We start from the raw sequence: 20,934 nt of genomic DNA on the forward strand, positions 1-20,934 counted from the left end.
TTTTATTTAGAGACCCAGATTCCCACCACCACCTTGTGTAGGCAAGTAACTATTTCCCCCAACTCCTGCAGGAGACTGGAAGTTTATTCTATGAGAAAAGTATAAGAGACTCCAAGTATAGGGAGAGAAGGGCAAGAATGATGTGACACCAAAAATAAGAACTAAGTGCCCTTAATTCCAAAATTCGTTCAGAATCTAGAATCATCTCCTCAATCAGAGATTAAAAGAGCCTCCTGTACAGAATCAGAACTATCCCCAGAGAAAATACTATAGCTGTAATTAAAAAAAAAAAAAAAAAAAAAGCCAGCTGGCCACCCAATCACTAAGGAGGCCCACCTTCAAGCCTTTCATTCAGACTTCTGATCAACTTTTTAATGATTCACTCTTATATGAAATGACAGCCAAGGAATATCAAAACGTGGAAAACTTCCAAAATAGAAAACTTCCAAAATAGAAGCGCACCTTCAAGCCTTTCATTCAGACTTCCAATCAACTTTTTAGTGATTCACTCTTATATGAACTGACAGCCAAGGAATAACAAAACGTGGAAAACTTCCAAAATAGAAGAGACCAAAGCAACAAACACAACGAAAAGAGAGATCAGAAAAGATATTGCATTAATGAAACAGGGATAGAATGAAAAAGAAAAACTATCAGAGAACAAGAACCATCAGAGAACAAGAAAGAACTTATAAACACATGTTAGCCAAAATAAAAAGCAAGAAGAAAATCTAAAAGATGAAGTGTAGGACATCATCTGAAAAAAACAGGACAAAAAAAAAAAAAGACATAGAGATAGGAGCTGAAAGAAGCATTTTTTTTTTCAAATAGAGATTTAGTCCATGAATCCAATACCTCAATATTCTCAATAATAGGAGAACCAGAAAGAGAAAACAGATAAAATGGTGGGGAGGAAAATATCAAAAAACTAATATAAGAAAATGTGTCAGGATGTGTTTCTCTTGACTGAAAAAGCCTGCTTAAAAAATGACCTAGGGGCTTCCCTGGTGGTGCAGTGGTTGAGAGTCTGCCTGCCGATGCAGGGGACACGGGTTCGTGCCCCGATCCGGGAACATCCCACATGCCGCGGAGTGGCTAGGCCCGTGAGCCATGGCCGCTGAGCCTGCGCGTCCGGAGCCTGTGCTCCGCAACGGGAGAGGCCACAACAGTGAGAGGCCCGCGTACCGCAAAAAAAAAAAAAGATGTGCTTCACTAAAATAAGAGAGTAGGGCTTCCCTGGTGGCACAGTGGTTAAGAATCCGCCTGCCAATGCAGGGGACACGGGTTCGAGCCCTGGTCCAGGAAGATCCCACATGCTGTGGAGCAACTAAGCCCATGCGCCACAGATACTGAGCCTGTGCTCTAGAGTCCGTGCGCCACAACTACTGAGCCCACACACCACAACTACTGAAGCCCATGTGCCTAGAGTCGGTGCTCCGCAACAAGAGAAGCCACCGCAATGAAAGACCTGCACACTGCAAGGAAGAGTAGCCCCCACTTGCTGCAATTAGAGAAAGCCCGCATGCAGCAACAAAGACCCAATGCAGCCAAAAATAACTAAATAAATTTAAAATAAAAATAAAATAAGAGAGTAGATAATAAAAAGGAGTAAGTGGTATCTAATCAAGAGTGGGTGAAGAGAGTTCTTGGTATGATGGCAAAGGGAAGTCACAGGACCAGACAGAGCTAGGTAGCAGACACAGAAAGCAGTGAGTCCATGTTTTAATAAAAGGTCAGGAGGCCCAGGAAAGATGTCTTCAGGAAAAAAAAAATGGAGCTGGCCAATTATTTGACAGTTTTCACACAGTGGAAAATTTTACCATAGAGCATTTTACAGAACTTCTGTGCAGGAAAAGTCTTGGATGTTAAAAAAAAAAAAAAAAAGTACGGCACAGGTAGTTTTGATTTGAAAGAGCAGTATACATTGATTATATAGAAAAACAGAGGTGGATTTCAGGAAAGAAAACCAATGAGTTGAAAAGCATTAGCTTTGGTCACCAGATTTTCTTTCGGGGTAGAGAAGTGTGTACGGAACAAGGAACTCTTTTTGTCATTACATGCCTTTTAGCATTATTTGAGTCATTACGTGGCTTTTGGCATTATTTGAATTTTAAAGCCAATTACCTATAACATAATTGCGTGAAAGTTTTTAAAGAGGAGCAACAGAAGCGCACAACCGGGACCAAGCTTGCTTCTAAGATATCTGGTTAAGAATCCTTCTTTGAGAAGCAAAGGCTCAGAGCATGATTGGGTTGGGGCAAATTTAGAGGTCATTCAGTTCAACCTTCTCATTTTGTAAATATAAAAGTTGAAGCTCCACCTGGGGAACAGGAACATAGGAAGTTAATGTGAGAGCTGGGACTAGAATCCAGTCATTGACTTCCTGTTCACTCCCCACATCTAAAGAAAGGAGTAAATGGAAACATAGAGAATTAGAATAACTTTTGGTGTCAGAGAAATTGAATTTAAATCTTGTCTTCATCATTTGTGACCTTGGACCAGCCACTTGGCCTTTTTGTAAAATGGGGAATAACAACACCTGTATGCATGGTTTGGACTAGGAAAAGGCTAATAAATGTTAAATGAATCTTTAAAAAGTAAAACAAAAACCCCCCAAGGACAGGATGCCTAGTACAGTCACAAATACATCTAGCACAAGCTTAGTTTTGGGAGTATGAATAAGGCATAGTCTTACTATCTGTCAAAATATGTCTTACATTAAAAAGCAATACACACTCTTTACCAACATATATGTTCTTAGACTATATGTGTATCTTTACCAACATATATGTTCTTAGACTATATGGGTATCTTTCTCAACATATATTTTCTTAGAGAAGAATCAATCAGTTTGTCTAGAATCTTGCCTTGTTTTTTAGAAGCTGCCAGTTGAAAGACATTCTGAGAGTGAGTGATGATTAATTTTGTTTATTTACCACCACATATAGCAAGGATACATGGATTGAGGTTTCCTGGCTGTTCGGTTATGTTTCATTGGCTTACATCATAAGATGTGTTATAGTTAAAACTTTTATGACATATAGATTAATTGAAATAGAAATGTGAAGGAAAGGTCCTTAATTTATAGTCCGTGAATTCTGCAGCATTTATTTGGATCAAAAATATTTACATTTACTTTGGAATATGAATTACCTTGGCCAATAGATAAGTTTACAATTCAATTTTTATCCTTTATTAGAATTCAGTGTATGTACAGAGAACTACAATACTGAATTTTGGGGAGTCAGTCAGTGAAACACTTGTTTGCTATGTTGTCAGCGAACCATTGATTAAATATGGTTGTTTTTCCCCCAGCACATTAACCTTTATTAGATACTCACAGTTTATGTTTTGATACTCTTTCTACAGTTGTCAGATCTATCAGTGTGTATATTAATAAATCTATCTCTCCATTGTATATTATATTACAAACTCTCTGGGTCAGATGCTTTAAATGTAATTAGAAATTAGATTTCATACCAGTTTCTGTAGATAGGAATGGTTTAAGAAAAAAATTTAGATGTATTTCTCTTCATCCTTTCCTTTCTTTGTCACTTCCTTTATGTGTAACCAGCACATATACCCTTCCTTCTTCTCTTAAATCAGTGGTGAACCTAAGAGTGATACCCAGAAATTCTTCGTTAAAAAAGATGGTCTCTAAGGTTCCTTCCAGCTCCAAGTATGTTGGTCAGAGAAGGCATAGCATGGTGTAATGGAAAACCTGTGAGCTTTGGAGTCAGACCTGGATTCAGAGTTCATCTGGAATATTTGCTGGCTAGGTGATCTTGTCATGTGATTACAAGAGATAATAAGAGCTATTTAAAGTATTAATTTTTTTTTAAAAGAATTAAATGATTAAATCAAGAAAAAAATCTATGTAAAGATCTTGACATCTAGCAGACACTGCATACATGCTAGTCCCCTATGGTGTTGTAATTCCAGAAGATAGTAGGACCAATGTGATGAATAAAATGAGAGGAAGTATACAATAGTCCGCCCATATCTGTGCTTTTGCTTTCCTCTGTTTCAGTTACCTTTGGTCTGTCATGGTCCGAAAATATTAAATGGAAAATTCCAAAAAAGAAACAATTCATAAGTTTGAAATTATACACTCTCCTCCAACCAGCCCAGGACATGAATCACCCCTTTGTCCAGGGTTTCCATGCTGTATACCCTCTCCCCCTGCCAGCCACCACCCACACCCCCAGCATAGGAACAAGCATAGTATAGTTGATTGACCCTTGAACTACATGGGTTTGGACTGCATGGGTCCACTTATTTTTTTCAGTAAATATATACTACTGTACTACATGAGCTGTGGTTGGTTGAATCCACAGGTGCAGAACCATGGATAATGAGGGCCAACTCTAAAGCTTTAGTTAGATTTTTGGCTGCGTGGGGTAGGGGATAGGGGGGAGAGGTCAAAGCCCCTAAACTCCGCATTGGTTAAGGGTTAACAGTATTTATAGAGTTCAGTACTATCCCTGGTTTCAGGCATCCACTGGGGGTCTTAGAACATATCCCCTGTGGCTAAGGGGGGACTACTGTATTTGTATAGAGTAGTTATCTAGGCTGGAAGACTCCAAACTATCTGAGTTGGGGTCCTTAATTTGTGTGTCATCTGGAACAAGTTACTTGACCTCTCTGGGCTTCAATTTCCTCATGTTAAAACAGTACCTACTTTAAGATATTTGTACACCCATGTTCATAGCAGCAGTGTTCACAATAGCTGAGGTGGAAGCAACCAAAATGTCCATGGATGGGTGAATAGGTAAACAAAATGTGGTACATATATATACAGTTGTCCCTTGGTATCCATGGGGGATTGGTTTCAGGACCCCCTCATATACCAAAGTCCGAGGATGCTCAAGTCCCTTATAAAAAATGGCATAGCATCTGCATATAACCTACACACATTCTTTCATATATTGATACCTTAAATAATCTCTAGATTACTTATAATACCTAATAGAAGGTAAATGTTATGTAAATAGTTGTAGGTACAATGTAAATGGTATGTAAATAGTGGCTGGTGCATGGCAAATTGAAGTTTTGCTTTTTGGGAACTTTCCGGAATTTTTTTTTAATATTTTCAGTTCGAGGTTGACTGATCTGCAGATGTGAGACCTGCAGATATGAAGGGATGAGTGTATACAATGGAATATTATTAAGAAGTCCTATCAAATGCTACAACATGGATGAGACTTGAGGACATTATACCAAATGAAATAAGCCAGTCACAAAAAGCCAAATACTATATGATTCCATTATATGAAGTATCTAAGGTGGTCACATGCATAGAAACAGAAAGTAGAATAGTGGTTACCAGGGGCTGGAGGGAGTGAGGGAGAAAAGGGAAGTTGTTGTTCAATGGGTATAGAGTTTCAGTTTTGCAAGATGAAAACATTCTGAAGGTCTGTTTCACAATGATGTGAATATACTTAACACTATTGGGCTGTACACTTACAATGGTTAAGATGGTAAATTTTATGTTCTCTGTTTTTCTACCACAATAAAATAGGTAGAAAAAATGAATAAATATATATAGTACCTACTTCATAGGGTTGTGCATTAAACAAGTAAATCCATGTAAAGCAGTTAGAATAAGCACTTAGCATTACTCAAATCTATTTTATTATTATTAGCATTATTATCAGTGTCACTCCATGCTTCAGGAATGTGCTTTCTGCTGTTTGCTGCTGTGCTTCTTGCTCCTTTGCTTTCGGAATTCCTTTCTACCCTACAAGGCCCTCCTCAAACACCACCTCCTCCAGTTCACCATCCCTGATTTTTCCCCATCTGAATATCCCACTCCCTCCTTTGATGTTTCTGTTTGTACTTTTAATGGCACTTAATGCATTCTGTTTTGTATAATACAGGTTTGGGTACTACTTGGATGCTGTTGGTGTGTAGTGTTTTACTCTTCTTTGTATCCCCTGTGAGTCACACATGTTAGCACATGAAATAACCAGAACTTTGTGAGTTGCTTAAACCTATGCAATTTGTACTTGAGTTAATTAATGTATTACGTGATTTGGATTAAGTTGTCACTGTTGACAGAGCATCAGAAAGGGATCATAGTTTTGACCTTTGTATTCCAAGCCACTACCATAATACTGATATATAGGAAATGCCCAGTGATTGCTGAGTGAATTAATGAATGAACCGATTAATGAATCAATGAATTGTGCAGTTTCTAGAACTATTAATAATTATAGACCTTTAATGATCAATAAGAAAGAATAACAAATTCCTCAACAAAATCACTCAACTTCATGTTGCTGCAGAAGCTCTCCATGCCACTTGTCTCATGATTTTTTTTTCGTGTATTTATTTTACTAAGGATTGAAATAAGATACAAAAATGGAAATGGTTGATGTGAATCTTAAGGCTTAATAGCTATAGGTTTTCATCTGCATTCATTTTCTATTTCTGCTGTAGCAAATTACCACAAATTTGGCAGCTTAAAAATAACATATATTATCTCAACATATAACAAATGTTATCTTAAAATAACTTATATTATTTCTGTAGGTCAGAAATCCGGGTGGACTCAACTAGTTTGTCTGCACCAGGTGTCATTAGGTCAAAATCAGCTGTTGACTTGGTTCGGCTCTTATCTGAAGTCTCTGAGGGAGTGGTCCCAGGACTGTTCAAGTTGTTGGTAGAATTCAGCTCCACACAGTTATAAGACTAAGGTTCCTGTTCCCTTGCCGAGTCAGACGGGAGTCGTTCTCAGGTTCTACAGCTACCCACACTCCCTGTCTCATGGCCTCCTTCACCATGAAAGCCAGTAATGGTGGGTCAAGTCCTTCTCTCTGACTTTTCTTTCTATTTCATCTCTTGTTTCCTGCCTGAGAAAGTTACTTTTTTTTTTTTTTAAGAAGATGTTGGGGGTAGGAGTTTATTAATTAATTTATTTTTGCTGCGTTGGGTCTTCGTTTCTGTGTGAGGGCTTTCTCTAGTTGTGGCAAGTGGGGGCCACTCTTCATGGCGGTGCGCAGGCCTCTCACTATCACCTCTCTTGTTGCGGAGCACAGGCTCCAGATGCGCAGGCTCAGTAGTTGTGGCTCACGGGCCTAGTTGCTCCACGGCATGTGAGATCCTCCCAGACCAGGGCTCGAACCCGTGTCCCCTGCATTAGCTGCTGATTCTCAACCACTGGGCCACAAGGGAAGCCCAAAAGTTCTTTACTTTTAAGGCCTCACATAATTAGATTGAGCCCACCCATGTAATCCAAAATAATCTTGTTATTTTAAGGTCCTTAATCTTAATTACATCTGCAAAATTTTCTTGCCATGTTGACGGATTCCAGGTATTAGGATGTGAACATCTTTAGGAGATCATTCTGCCTACCATACCATCCCTGTCTCTTTTTTTTGCAATTTATTTGTTTACATAACCATGTCATTTGTCCTTTAGAGTTTCCTGCAGTGTGGATTTTGCTGATTTCATCCCCCTGGTTTTGTTTCACGTACTACCCTGTTCCCTGTATTGCCTAGAGATTGTTACTTAGGTCTAGATTGTAGAGACATAATCAGATCCAGGTTCACTTTTGGGATAAGACTACATCACAGGTGGTGGTGTGTTCTATCAGTAGACCCATGTCTGGTTGTCTCTTGTATAATGTGAGCAGCATTCATGGTCATTGCCCCAGCTCATTATTTCAGTAAGGATTGCAAATTGCTGACAGTATTCTATTTTAATATTCTGCCTCATTTACTTTCCTTTATCAACTATTTGGTTACACTGAGGTACAGTTCACATAGGAAAGGCCAGAGAAAACTTTATTATTTTTCTGTATTTTCCAGTTTTCAAAGTGAATTGGTTTTATGCCAGATGTGACCAGTTAGGCTTTTTTTTTTTTGGTATAATTATTATTGACTCGCCAATTTAATATTTGAAATACTTCAGTCCATTGATGTTACAGTTCTCATTGATGCTTAGATATTCCCATTGGCTCCTGAGTGTTTTTGACAAGGCTTCAATGGTATCTGATAGCATCCATGCTTTCAGTATAACAAGACGTTCCAGCTCATCTTGGGTATTTCCTGCCTCATGTCTGACATCAGCTATGTCTCCGTGGAGCTCAAAATTCTTTTAAGAGCAGATGCTATTATTTACCACAGTGTAGGTACTCGGGATGGTCATTGCTACTGGTTTGGTCTTTGTTTCTAGGCTTTTCAGTCATCTGAACTAGGCAATACCTTTTATTTATTTATTTGTTTGTTTGTTTATTAAACAAAACCTTCATGGGTTCATACTGATACTTCCAACTTAAATTCAGCGCTGTGGGATTTTAACCTAACCTCACTTGTCTATCTCTTATATTTTCTTCTATGCTAAAAAAAAATTCTGTTTCCTTATGACATAGCATGTTTCTTGTTTTATCCCATAATATGCACATTAGAGTTCTAAAACAACAAAGAGTAACAATAATTACTGAAAATAGTTTTGAGAATTTTTAAACGTTATTTTTCATGCAATAGCATCCTCCATAGCCATGTATAGTCTTCATTCCTTTTTATAGCTGCAGAGTACTCCATTACATTTATTCTACCAGTGCTCTGTCAGTGGGAAATTGGCTTGTTTCCATTTTGTTGTTATTTCAAATATTACTTCAGTGAATAAATCTTTTTATATGTTTGTCAGTGTGTCCACTGGATAGATTTTATTACAATGAAAGCACGAATTACACATAATTTTGCTGAATATTGCTAAGTTCTTCCTCCAAAGAGTTGTGACATTTTTGTATTCCCACCAGCAATATATGATGGTATCTGTTTCCTTACAGTCTGGCTGATAGACTGTTATCAAATTTTAGGATTTTTGCCACACTAATAGGTGATCATTAGATAATTATCTTAGTATAATTTCAATAATTATTTCTCTTATTTTGAACAATATGGAACAACTTTGGTTTATGGCCTGTTTGCATACTATTGTTCATGAACTGTCCAAATCTTTTGCCCATTTTACTATGAGATTATTAGGCTTTTTCTTTATATTTAAAAGCTTGTTATATATTAAGGATATTAACCTTTTGTGCTATAAATTGCAAATCTTTTTCTCTCTTTATCATTTGTCTTTTTACATATAATTTTTGGGTTTTGTCATTTGAAAGGTCTTTTTTTTTCATTTTTACTTTGATGTACTTATTAACCTTACCCCTTATTATATGTGGACTTTCAGACATAGTTAGGAAATTATTTCCCACTCCCCTAGGTTATGGAGAAATTTACTTATGTCTTTTTATCTGTTAATTTGTTTTTGCATGTTAAATCTCTAACCCATTTGAAATTTATGTGTGGTGAGAGGAAAGGATCTAATTTTATTTTTTACACAGCTATCAGGTTAACCCAACGTCACTTATTAAAAAGTTCATCTTGTCCCCAGTGGTTTGAAGTGCCACCTTTGTTGCATGTTAAATTTTTGTATTCATATGGTTTCATTGATCTATATCATTATTTGCCTGTTTTTTGTTTGTTTGTTTTGTGTTACGCCGGCCTCTCACTGTTGTGGCTTCTCCCGTTGCGGAGCACAGGCTCCAGACGCGCAGGCTCAGCGGCCATGGCTCACGGGCCCAGCCGCTCTGCGGCATGTGGCATCTTGCCGGACCGGGGCACGAACCCTTGTCCCCTGCCTCGGCAGGCGGACTCTCAACCACTGCGCCACCAGGGAAGCCCTATTTGCCTGTTTTTTTCTGACCTGCGTTTGATGGCATGGAAATTAGGAGCATGTGATGCAATAAACCTTTTAGACCTAATAAAATCCATCATGTAAATAGTTCTTAGAATTAGTTGTTTTGTTTAAGTGAGGGAAATAAACTCACTCTTTAGCATGTAGCAAAAGGAATGTGAACCTAAGTAAAGGGAGATTTAATAAAAATAAATTGTCAAAATTTTCTTTAAGACAGTTTCATGGGGAAGCAGCCTGATGTGATTAACACTTGAGCTCAGGCTCTGGGTCAGGTTCCCACCCTTCAGGAGCTGCTATGTTGTGAGCATATTCTTCATTTCCCCGAGCTTTAGTTTCCTCACTTCTCAGATGGAGATAATAAAATCTTTCAGGGCTGTTATGAGCACAGAAGGATCTGCACACCGTCACCCAGCATAGCTGCCAACACATAAAGGGCACTAGGTGAGTGTTGGGTCTCTTCTCTCTCCCTCCAGGGAAAAATGCATCTATAATTTTTACTATGAGGTTTTCTCCAGCTACTCACGAAAATAAGAACTAGCCCGATTTTCACCCTGCAAAGCTGGTTAAATAAAGGGGCAGATGAGAAACCAAGATTCTTTAATTCTCCAGTAGTTGGTGCTGCCTTCACTGGACGGCAGCCTGCCTAGGCTCTTTTTTCACGGTGGGGCAGGAAGGGAGGTTGACGGCAGCCATAGGGATTGTTGACTTCTATGGAGGTGATGGACGCCTGGTAGGAGGGGAGAATTCAGGAACAGTGTTGGGAGCAGAGAGCTTGCTTTCCTCTTCTCAGTACCACTTTGTTTTTGGTTTTCCAGTTCAAAAGGGGAATCTGACTTATACTTAACATCCAGAAATTTCCAGAAAATCTCTTTGTCTTTACCCTAAAAGTGCCTCCTTACCCTGAAGTTAAGAGATTTGTGTCTAGAAAGAACAATTATTATCCAATACAATTTGCCTCTGTTCAGAATGAAATGGAGATCTGAGCATTTTTCTGACAAAATGCTTCATCTTTCAAGATCCCTACATCTGGTTTTCTTTCAGGGTTCTAGTTTTCCTTATTTAGTCTAATAATTTTCACAATTGTCTACTTTAGATTGTAAAACAGTATAGATATATTTAAGGGATTTGTTCCAAAAACATGTTTTAAAATCATTTTAAAGTTATTTTTCTTTTCATGAATTATTGACGTGCTAATCATGACTTCAATCCGTAATGTTTTTCCTTTTTAGATAAACCCGTTAAAAATATTTCATACAGTTCATCATTCGGTGTTAAGAATTGTAATTATATGAATATGAACAGGTGCTACATAAATATGATTTGATCAGTTTTAGACAACACTGATTAGAGTCTATTCAGACAGCATTTGAAATACTGTTTTCAAATACACTTCTATTAAATCTTTGCAACAGCATTGTCAGTATTATTAACCATAGTTTATGGTTGAGGAGACTGAGGCCCAAAGAAGTTCAATTTTAAGCAGCCCAGGATCACACAGCCAATTGCAGTTCTGGAGTAGAAATTCTGATTCCAATGTAGAGTTCTTTCCGCAATGCTACAGCTGAACTGAATTTTCAGTCAGCAAGAGCATTAGTTTAGACATGCATACGTATTGAATTCTCCATATTTAACATGACATCAGATTTTCCATTGAATGAATCCTGTGCTTCATGACAAATGTTCCATTTGTAATCTTGCAGCCTCTTGCTTAATTTTCTTAATTAATATGAATAGCTAATTAGTCCTTTGGTATGTCCAAATGAGAACTATTTAAACTACTATGAAATAATATTCTGGTAACTTGAAACCTCTTAAGGAACAGTCCTCACAAAAGGTTTTTTTTTTTTTTTTAATGGCACAAAGTAGCACTCTTAGTTAAAAAAGAACTTAGTGCTGAGGTCTGGTTTTGTTTTCCAGGTGGCGTTGCATGCTTGTGGAGTGGCAACAGACATGGTGATTGAGCAGTGCATCAAAACACGGGCTTCCTTTGTCACGTGCCCTTGCTGTTATGGTTTCATTCAGAACACCTCAAAGTTTAATTTTCCAAAAAGGTGAAATCTTGTATTCTGCCAAAGGCACCAATATGGGTATTAAATTGGTACACAAAACTCATTTGGTATAAAGTTGCAGGGAGGTTTCAGTTTTGAGCTCATTTCCTTTTTCCACAATGGCAAGTATTGTTTATAAGCTGTATAAGGAAGAGAGGATCTCCTCCATGTCTGCCCTTGATTTTTTTCTCCTAAATCCAGCTCTTGCTGAAATTTGGAAGCGAGTGTATCCAGGAGTCAGCTGACTGGAAGTCTGCCGGCTTCAGCACTTCTCTGTGTACTTCTAAATGGAAATCATCACCTGTGAGAGGCAGTAGAGTGTAGTGGTTAAGTGCTTAGGACCTGGAAGTATTCCACCTGAATGCCAAGTACTGACTCCTCATGCTTTTTTTTTTTTTTTGCGGTACGCGGGCCTCTCACTGTTGTGGCCTCTCCCGCTGCGGAGCACAGGCTCCGGACGCACAGGCTCAGCGACCATGGCTCACGGGCCCAGCCACTCCGCGGCATGTGGGATCTTCCCGGACCGGGGCACGAACCCGTGTCCCCTGCATCGGCAGGCAGACTCTCAACCACTGCGCTACCAGGGAAGTCCAACTCCTCATGCTTTTGTAAATTGTTTCACCTCAGGCAATCTACTCAAACTCTTTTTGCCTACATTTTCTCATCTACAAAAGGGGGATTATAATAGTAACTACCTCCAGGTTTTTATGAGAATTGAATAATATATATGTTAATCACTTAGAAGTGGCACAGAGTAAGCACTCCATAAATGTGAGCTGTTGCTAACTACAGTAGTAACAGTAGTAGTTTTAAATTCTGCCCGCAAGTGGTGGTGGTTAACCTGCAAGCTCAATGACCATTTTTACAGTCCTCCTTATCCCACATAGAAAAGGGAGACATTTTAATTCTCACCACTTTAACTCAACCTAGTGGAGGGCCATTCTTGGTGTTTATGACATTTCACTCTGACTTATAGTTACGGAGAATCCAGCTGATCATTTTAATTATAGGAGAGATTAAATATGCTAGTTTTGGAAAGTCTATCCTATCATGTGTCAAAAAAGACTTCTTGATCATTTTCATCATTGCTTTTTAGAAACCTTCGAAATTTCCATTTGAATTTGTACTTAAGAGCTTCTAAGTAATTTAAAGTAAAAATAATAGCCTTCTTTTTCTTTATTTCATTATTTTGTTGTTTCCTATAATTTGCAACTGTTGAGAGAAGAACAAAGGATCTATGGAAAAGCAAAAAATAAAATATAATTTGAGGGTTATTCAATACTTGAAACTTTATTTTATTCTAAATCTATACAGATAAAATGTGTAGTTTAAACCCATCAAGAAATTTGTAAGTCTAGCACTATAAAGATTCTTAAGAATAGTAATTTGAGTTGTTCAGCCTGCAGTCTCACTTAACTGATTTTAAAGCCTCAATTTAGGGACTGTCAACTTTTTCACATCTCTATAGATTTACTGACATTTGCCCCCTTTGTCATTAGAGGACAACTCCCAGGTCACTAGCCCTTTGCCCTCATCACCCTAGGGCCAGGTGCCAGACAACTAAGGATAGCCCCTATGCTTCAGAACCTACTGACATTGTTCCAACCGGCCAGTCCTAAGCTTGATCATTCTGCCCTGCCATTCCTGGAATACGTAATAAAGACTATTGACCGTGTTTTACCCCATTGTCTCTGCCTCCTGATCAACCTGGTGCTTCCCCATGTGACCCTGTATGACATGGTTTGCCCCCTCTTCTTGGGAACTCTGAATAACAAACTTTCTTTTCAGTGACAGTCCTCTCCTGATTTGTTGGCCTCACCGCATCTGAATAACAATAAAACCTACATTTTTTTTTTTTTTTTTTTTTTTTTTTTTTACGGTATGCGGGCCTCTCACTGCTGCGGCCCCTCCCGTTGCGGAGCACAGGCTCGGGACGCGCAGGCTCAGCGGCCATGGCTCACGGGCCCAGCCGTTCAGCGGCTCCGCGGCATGTGGGATCCTCCCGGACCGGGGCACGAGCCCGCGTCCCCTGCATCGGCAGGCGGACTCTCAACCACTGCGCCACCAGGGAAGCCCAAAACCTACATTTTTAAAGTGCCTGAATCTGTGTGCACCCATGTGGGGAAGAGAAAAAAGTTATACTGCTCTAATAGTGTAAACAAACTTTGAAAGAAATTCTTTAAAATTCATTACATACCGATGGTATACTTTTTGTAAAGATATTTCAAACTGGCGTAGTTTTTAGTTCAGGACAGTATTATATACTCTTCAGATAAAATACATATTTTTGTTTATAATTTAATTTCTTCAAGACTATTTCTACTCTTAATCTTTGGTATTTAAATAAAATGAGTAATTCTTTTCTCTTTTCTATTTCAGTGAACAATTCAAGAAAACTTTATCATACAAGGTAACTTTAAAAAGATCTAGATGTTTTCCTCACATACTTTTCATTGCTTCTTTATTTTCCCTCTCAAATTTGTAATGGAGTATACAATCTATAGTTATACTTGAATTACTCATGAACATCTAATACGGATTTTTTTTCTTGTTGGCAAATCAAGATTAATCTTCAAGTAGTTGACAAGATTTGTGAAAGGTCCGAGAGTTTACCCGACTCACCAGCTAACAAGTTAGCCTGCCACAGTTTCATGGATGCTGGCAGAAGATAGGAAACTCCTGAGTCAGAGACAAAGGATAGAATTGCTCACAGCAGTAGGAGTAGCCAGACTATCATCATTTTTACACTGACTCTCTGAGGCCCAGTTCCCACAGGGCAGCACAAACAGGGCTAGCGGACACCTACATATATACAGTGAGTTGCATTATAGGGGAGGAAACCTGAGTTTAGGAAACTCAAATGTTTTACGATGTAGTCTTTAAGTAAGCATGCCTCCCCTTTTCTCTAGAGGGAGACACTGTATAGCTTCCAAGGCCATTCACTATACAAATGTCTTTGAAAAGATAATCTGGAACAGAGGTGAATTTTTCTGTAAAAGGTAAGATAGTAAATAGTTTAGGCTTTGCTAGCCACTTGCAAATCTCCCACATACTCTACATTGTCCTTGTCATTGTTTTTATTGGTTTACAACCCTTCAAAAATGTAAAAGCCATTCTTAACTTTCAAGCCATACAAAAACAGTTCATAGGCTAGATTTGGGTTGCCAGCCCCTGGTCTGGAACAGAGACAGTGCCTCTGCTTATAAGATGTGAAGAAACACAAGAGACCCACAGAGAATTGTCTTCCAGCGGTAGTCAGAACATTACATAGTTTTGAGTCACCAGTCTGAGCAAAAAATAAATAACCAAAAACTAGACCTTTGTTTTTAATCCGTACTTGAGTGATGCTGGGTAAAGCAAACTCTTAAGAGGGTATATGGGAAAAACCTAGGGCAGTGAGGAGGTAGGCTGCCACAGCCTCACTGGCTGGGGAAAAAATTGTAAACTTTCTAGAGTTGGGAGAGATGGGACACCCAGGCTCTTTCAGAGAGCGTAAAACTCCCTGGTACCTCAGTTCATCTTTATCTCCTCTTTCTCCCACACCCCCAGAGCTGCTTGGCTACCCGCCCTTTGAGTGTCTTAGGTGTAAATGCTCTACAGAGAAGTCTTAACCTCTCGGATGCTATTGCAAGATGGTATCTCAGGGCTTCCCTGGTGGTGCAGTGGTTGAGAGTCCGCCTGCCGATGCAGGGGACGCGGGTTCGTGCCCCGGTCTGGGAAGATCCCACATGCCGCGGAGCGGCTGGGCCCGTGAGCCATGGCCGCTGAGCCTGCGCGTCCGGAGCCTGTGCTCCGCAATGGGAGAGGCCACAACAGTGAGAAGCCCGCGTACTGCAAAAAAAAAAAAAAAAAAAAAAGATGGTATCTCAGTATTTCTTAACCATGGTGGGTGGACTGGCAGGCAGAACTAAATGAACCTAGTGCCCGGATATCTTGAGAGTCACCTTGGAAGTATTTTTCTCCATAGTTCAATTTAGGCAGCAAGCCTTTACTGAGTACCTACTATGTGCCTTCCCCTTTCAGAATTTAACTTCTACTGGGGAGAACACATACACAAATAATTCCGATAAAATATGATGAGACTTATCAGGACAAGGGAAACAAACCTCATCTGAGGTTGTGATTGCCTTGACATTACCTTTACTTAAAGTGAACCTTAATTTACAAACATGAGGACAAAGAGCATGCTTTTCTTCAAATTATATAATTCTAAATTCTTCAGTCTCTTTATGCCAGTTCATGGGAGCTTAGTAAATGTTATTCATTTGAATCATTTTATTAGTATCCTACCCATTGCCACTAAATTTTATAGTGGCCATTAAAGAAGTTTTTTTTTTTAGAGTTGAGACAAAAGTAACCCTTTTAAAAGAACCAACATCACACAATCACTTATTTAATAAGGTAATCAGAATAAACTTATTTAAAAGTTGAGACAAAAATAACCCTTCAAAAAGAACCAACACTGCAAATCACTTATTTAATAAGGTAATCATGATAACCTTTTTAAAAGATGTAGGCCTCAAGTTGAATGTACAAAAGACCAAGGAGACAAATGATTGATCTGAGTTCAACACTGTTTGCTAAACTGACAGGTGAGATCATTTACACACTTGGAAACTACAGCTGTTTTGAATGAACAGTTGTCACGGGAGCAGTGCAGTCATCTCAACTCTGAGTAATCACTCACCTTGGGCTACTTGCAGGTAGATATGAGAGTGCAGTGCAGACTCATCACCTCTCTGTCCCTTTAAAGGCTTGTTCTTTTCATTAAATTAATCTTTCCTAAAATTGTTAAGCAGAAGCAATAATCTCCCTCCCATTCTCTCCAGCCCCCTTTACAGTCTGTCTTAAAGCACAAATAATGCACCTCCTGCAGCCTTCTGGAGTGGGAGGAGGGAGTGGGCCAGCCTTCTCTCCTCTGAAGGGATGGAGGGAATGGAAGGGTCCAGCCAAGCAGAAGAGGAGCCAGCACCCTGCTGGGGATGTGGGAGAACTGCAGAGGCCACAGTAGTGATCTTCTATAGTACTTCCTTTCCTTCTCGTAGTAGAGGCAAAGCCACTTAGAATGTCTTCTTGGAGCCATGTTCCTGAGACTCAAATTTTATTCAAAGGAAAATATAAGTGACTTTTAGGTCTTTTAGTTTAACACATTATAACCACAAAATTGTAAGCATATTTTGGCTAAAAGCAGCTGGGTAAGGAGCCCTGAGGCCCTTCCATGCATCTGTTCTTAAGAACTATATCTGAAGAACAGTCTACTTGAAGGGAGAAAAAGTTATTGAGTACCATTTTCTGAAAATGTGCTTCTTTCAAAAATACTATTTGTGCAGCACTTTATGCAATCAGACAATGTAGAGTTCCAGAAAAAGGAGTTCATTTTTTGTTTTTTAATTTTGAAGCAGATTAAAATAAAGCTACAGTCTATTGCTTTTTCTTTTAGGAACACATGATCCTATGCAGATTTGCAGATCAGACAGCTGTCCAGCTTCCACCCCAACGAAGGCTCATAGGTATGTGTTTTCACAGAGCAGCTGTTGAGTAGATTACGTACAAGATGCCTAGGAATCAATGGACCAACTCTATACGGGAAAATAGGGAACCTCTATTTTGTCCATTTATCAACAAGGCACTAAAGTTTGTTTTTCCCAGAAAAAAAAAATCTGTCTTGAAAAGGGCTCTAACTATAACAATATTTTGTCCCATTTTTGTCAACATTAATACTTTCCAATGTATTTTCAGTGTTTGTACATTGAATAGAATTATTATGTTAAATCTTATTGTTACAAACAAACTGAAGAATCTATCAAAAGCCATAGAAGAAAATATTAAAGATGGAAAAATCAGCTATGCATGCCAAAATTGATATATTACAAAATGTATAAACAAGGATGATAATGTTTTCTTTTCAGAAAAAAGTATACTCGTATATTATTAATCATAGACCAATTTATTTGACATTTGTAATATTAAACATTACCTAACGTGGAAGAAAAATAGCATTTCAAGTTTAAGTAATGCATTTATCCAAGACTTTGCTTTAGAAAAAGTAATCACATTTGGAAGGATAATAGCAGCTAACAGCTATTGCACGTTTAAGCTCTGAGCTAAATGTCCTCCACCCATGATCTCAATAAATTCTTATAAAAATAATTATGGAGTATGTGCTGTTGTTTACATTTTATGGATGGGAGAGCTTGGCCAGGATCCTTCAGCTGGTGGATGGTGAAGCCATACTGTAAACCCTAATTATTTGATTCCAGACATAAAGCTCCATTTTTGCAATGACCCCCAGTGATAGAGTCACATCACTGGAAGGTTAGGTTCCAAAATTAGGGCTTAACATGATTAAATAAAGTCAAAACTAATCTTAAAAATTATTCAGAAAAGCCCTGCATTGGAGACCATCATGATATAGCAGAAAACAGATTGCTGTTTCTTTGGCTCAGCACCAGGTGTAGTAATTAGCTTGCATTCAGGGACCATGTTGCATGAGAAATAGTTATCTTTAAACTGTAAACTCAAGGTCAGCATAGCAAGATAATCACAGTTGGTGAGGCATTTGAGACGTGAGTCTGAAGGAACAAGTGATTTCCTTCTTTTTCTACACCCTGGAGCATAAACATATGGAAGAAGCTTGCTCTTTCCTGCATGCAACCTCTTTCATTCTCTTTCCCTCTTCCTCCTCTTTTTCCCATTCCCAACATTTTGAGTAGTTGAATGCACAGTTGAATCTATATAGAGAGAGAGGTATAATTTACGTGTGTGTGTGTGTGTGTGTGTGTGTGTGTGTGTATCAAGTTACATTTGCTACAGCTCCACTAGAGTCAATGAAGGCATAATTGGTGTGATGGATGGGGGTGTATATGTTGATGTTTAGGCATCAAACCAGAAGGGAGTGGCTGGGAGGGAAATTGCTAGAGTGGAAGAGGAGGACCGTTTGGCAAGATCGCTGGCATGAAGGGAGGGAAAGTCAGGTTCAAAGTCACAGACCCCATGAAATGTCTACATCTATTCTTTGAACCATACTTTTGTTCTGTGAACATTTTAGGAAGCTTCCCAGACCCTGAAAGGTAGACTACCAACAACTGACTTTCAGTTGTGAAGACACTTCTTCAACATGTAAAAACATGAGACTCTTCTACGTAATGCAAAAGGAAAAATTAACTGGACTGGGGTCAAAGCCAAGGGTAAATGAGCTGCAGTGTAAACCCAGAGTGGGTACTGAAGGAATGTAGAGCATCCTATTCTGACAGAGAATGTTTCATTTTAAATTGAAAGGTAGGTGGGGTGGAGCGGGGAGCATTTACAGATGTCTTAAAGGAGGAACAGTATTTTAAGGAAAAAAAGAATGTCAGCCATGCAGCTGTTGATGAAGAGGGGGCCATTTAGCCTAAATAGAATCCTAGACATCTCTTTTTATATCGTTTCTATCGCAGTTCATCCTTTTTGGCATGGGACCTTTTAGGGGAAATGTACGACATATTTTTTTTTTTTCTTTTTTTTTGCGGTACACGGGCCTCTCACTGTTGTGGCCTCTCCCATTGCGGAGCACAGGCTCCGGACGTGCAGGCTCAGCGACCATGGCTCACGGGCCCAGCCGCTCCGCGGCATGTGGGATCTTGCCGGACCGGGGCACGAACCCGCGTCCCCTGCATCGGCAGGCGGACTCTCAACCACTGCGCCACCAGGGAAGTCCATACAACATATTTTAAATTTGAATCTTTCGTTGTCAATTTCTTACCTACTGATTTCACCTTCCACTGTTTTTGTGGGAGGATTCATCTGTCTTCCACAGAAGAACTTTTCTATTTCAGTTACGTCTTTAAGCTGTTTTAGCTTAGCAATTTCTGCTGTCATTCAAATAAATCATTTTAAAATAATGTATAGGAATTATTGTAATTATTGAGGAAAAAATGGAACGAATGAAGTTCTGCATAGTCAGTAACCTTTTTCCAAGAAGATGAAAACGTTTATATATTGAATTTAAAGAAATTGAAAGTGTAAAAGTAAACCTTAGCTTTGAATATATTCAAGCCCAAATCAGTTTTTTTTCCTTAACTACTTTGAATTAGAAGTTTGCATTTGCCAAAGGACACAAAATAACTGCTTTGCTTGCCAGTCAAGTTTCCTCTTTTGTTTTCCAAGATTAGAAAGAAAATTGAATTACCGCTATTTCAGAAGGGTACAGGAGCTCTATTAAATTAAGATTATATTACACTCAACATTACACATCCACCTGAAATAATCAGCACACAGTCGAGAATTTTCTCAAATATTTTTCTGTTATTTCTTCATTGTTCTAAAAACTCCATGTGCAAAATGTAATATGTCTTTCAGGTATCCCTTTGTCTGGATGTTATTTTAGACATTCTTAAAGACAGATTTTTTTTTTTTTTTTTGCAATATTGCAGATAATGTATTTTCATAGGGCATGAAGAGGAAAAGTGTTAAAATGGATTTTTAACCAAAGTGGGAAATGGAATCTGTAATTTTTATTTGAGATTTATTTATAAATACATTTTAAAAGGTTAACATTCTTTAAATTACTAGCAGAAACAAATCTGTGAAATGTCCTATATTTGTAATTGTCTTCTGTCCATACTGATCAAGAATTAAATTGAAAGAGACGGAACAGAACTTGGGGGCAAACATCATTTTGCATAGTACTCGTAGATTTTGTCATTGTAGAGAGTCCCTTAAACAAATTGAAGCTGCACTGTTAGCTGAAGCGTGTCTCATGTTACCATTTTACTGTATTTCAGGAAAACAGTGCATGTTCCTGGTGGATCTGGATCGAGCAAGAGCTGCAGAAGAACGTGGCTACTCCATTCAAGTGATGTCCATGGAGCCAGAGAGCTGCTCTCCCAAAAATAACATGATTGTGGGAGTCCCCATTTAGAATGAGATATTCCACGTTTGATGTTTTGCCATCCATCTCTGTGATGAAAGCCCAGTGGCATTCAGGAGGGTCTTGGCATAACTAGGAAACAGCATTAGCCATCTTGAATCTATTGTGCTCAGGGAAGAACACAGCAGGAAAGTCTTGGAGGAAGGCTGCCTGCAAAGCATCACAAATGCTCTTGTAATTGTGATTAAAGGACTGCTGGTTTTCATAGTGAGAATCCCCTGAAGTCTCAGCTGCCAGCAGAGTGATACTCACAAGAGGAGTTTCCATTACTGGAATAGT

The 20,934-nt window shown here is 38.8% G+C and overlaps 1 protein-coding gene across 2 annotated transcripts in view; it reads left to right on the forward strand.

Moving 5' to 3' along the window:
* The window catches only part of GSTCD (glutathione S-transferase C-terminal domain containing), a 124,937-nt gene extending 104,291 nt beyond the window's left edge, over positions 1-20,646 (forward strand). For both annotated transcript variants that reach the window (XM_065877885.1, XM_065877886.1), the window contains exons 8-11: positions 11,617-11,750; positions 14,127-14,157; positions 17,188-17,257; positions 20,510-20,646. In XM_065877885.1, the coding sequence (XP_065733957.1) occupies positions 11,617-11,750; positions 14,127-14,157; positions 17,188-17,257; positions 20,510-20,646 (372 nt within the window). The remainder of the gene's footprint in view (positions 1-11,616; positions 11,751-14,126; positions 14,158-17,187; positions 17,258-20,509) is intronic.
* Positions 20,647-20,934: the final 288 nt, after the last annotated feature.

The sequence above is a fragment of the Phocoena phocoena genome, chromosome 5, assembly GCF_963924675.1.
Source record: "Phocoena phocoena chromosome 5, mPhoPho1.1, whole genome shotgun sequence".
NCBI classification, from domain to species: domain Eukaryota; kingdom Metazoa; phylum Chordata; class Mammalia; order Artiodactyla; family Phocoenidae; genus Phocoena; species Phocoena phocoena.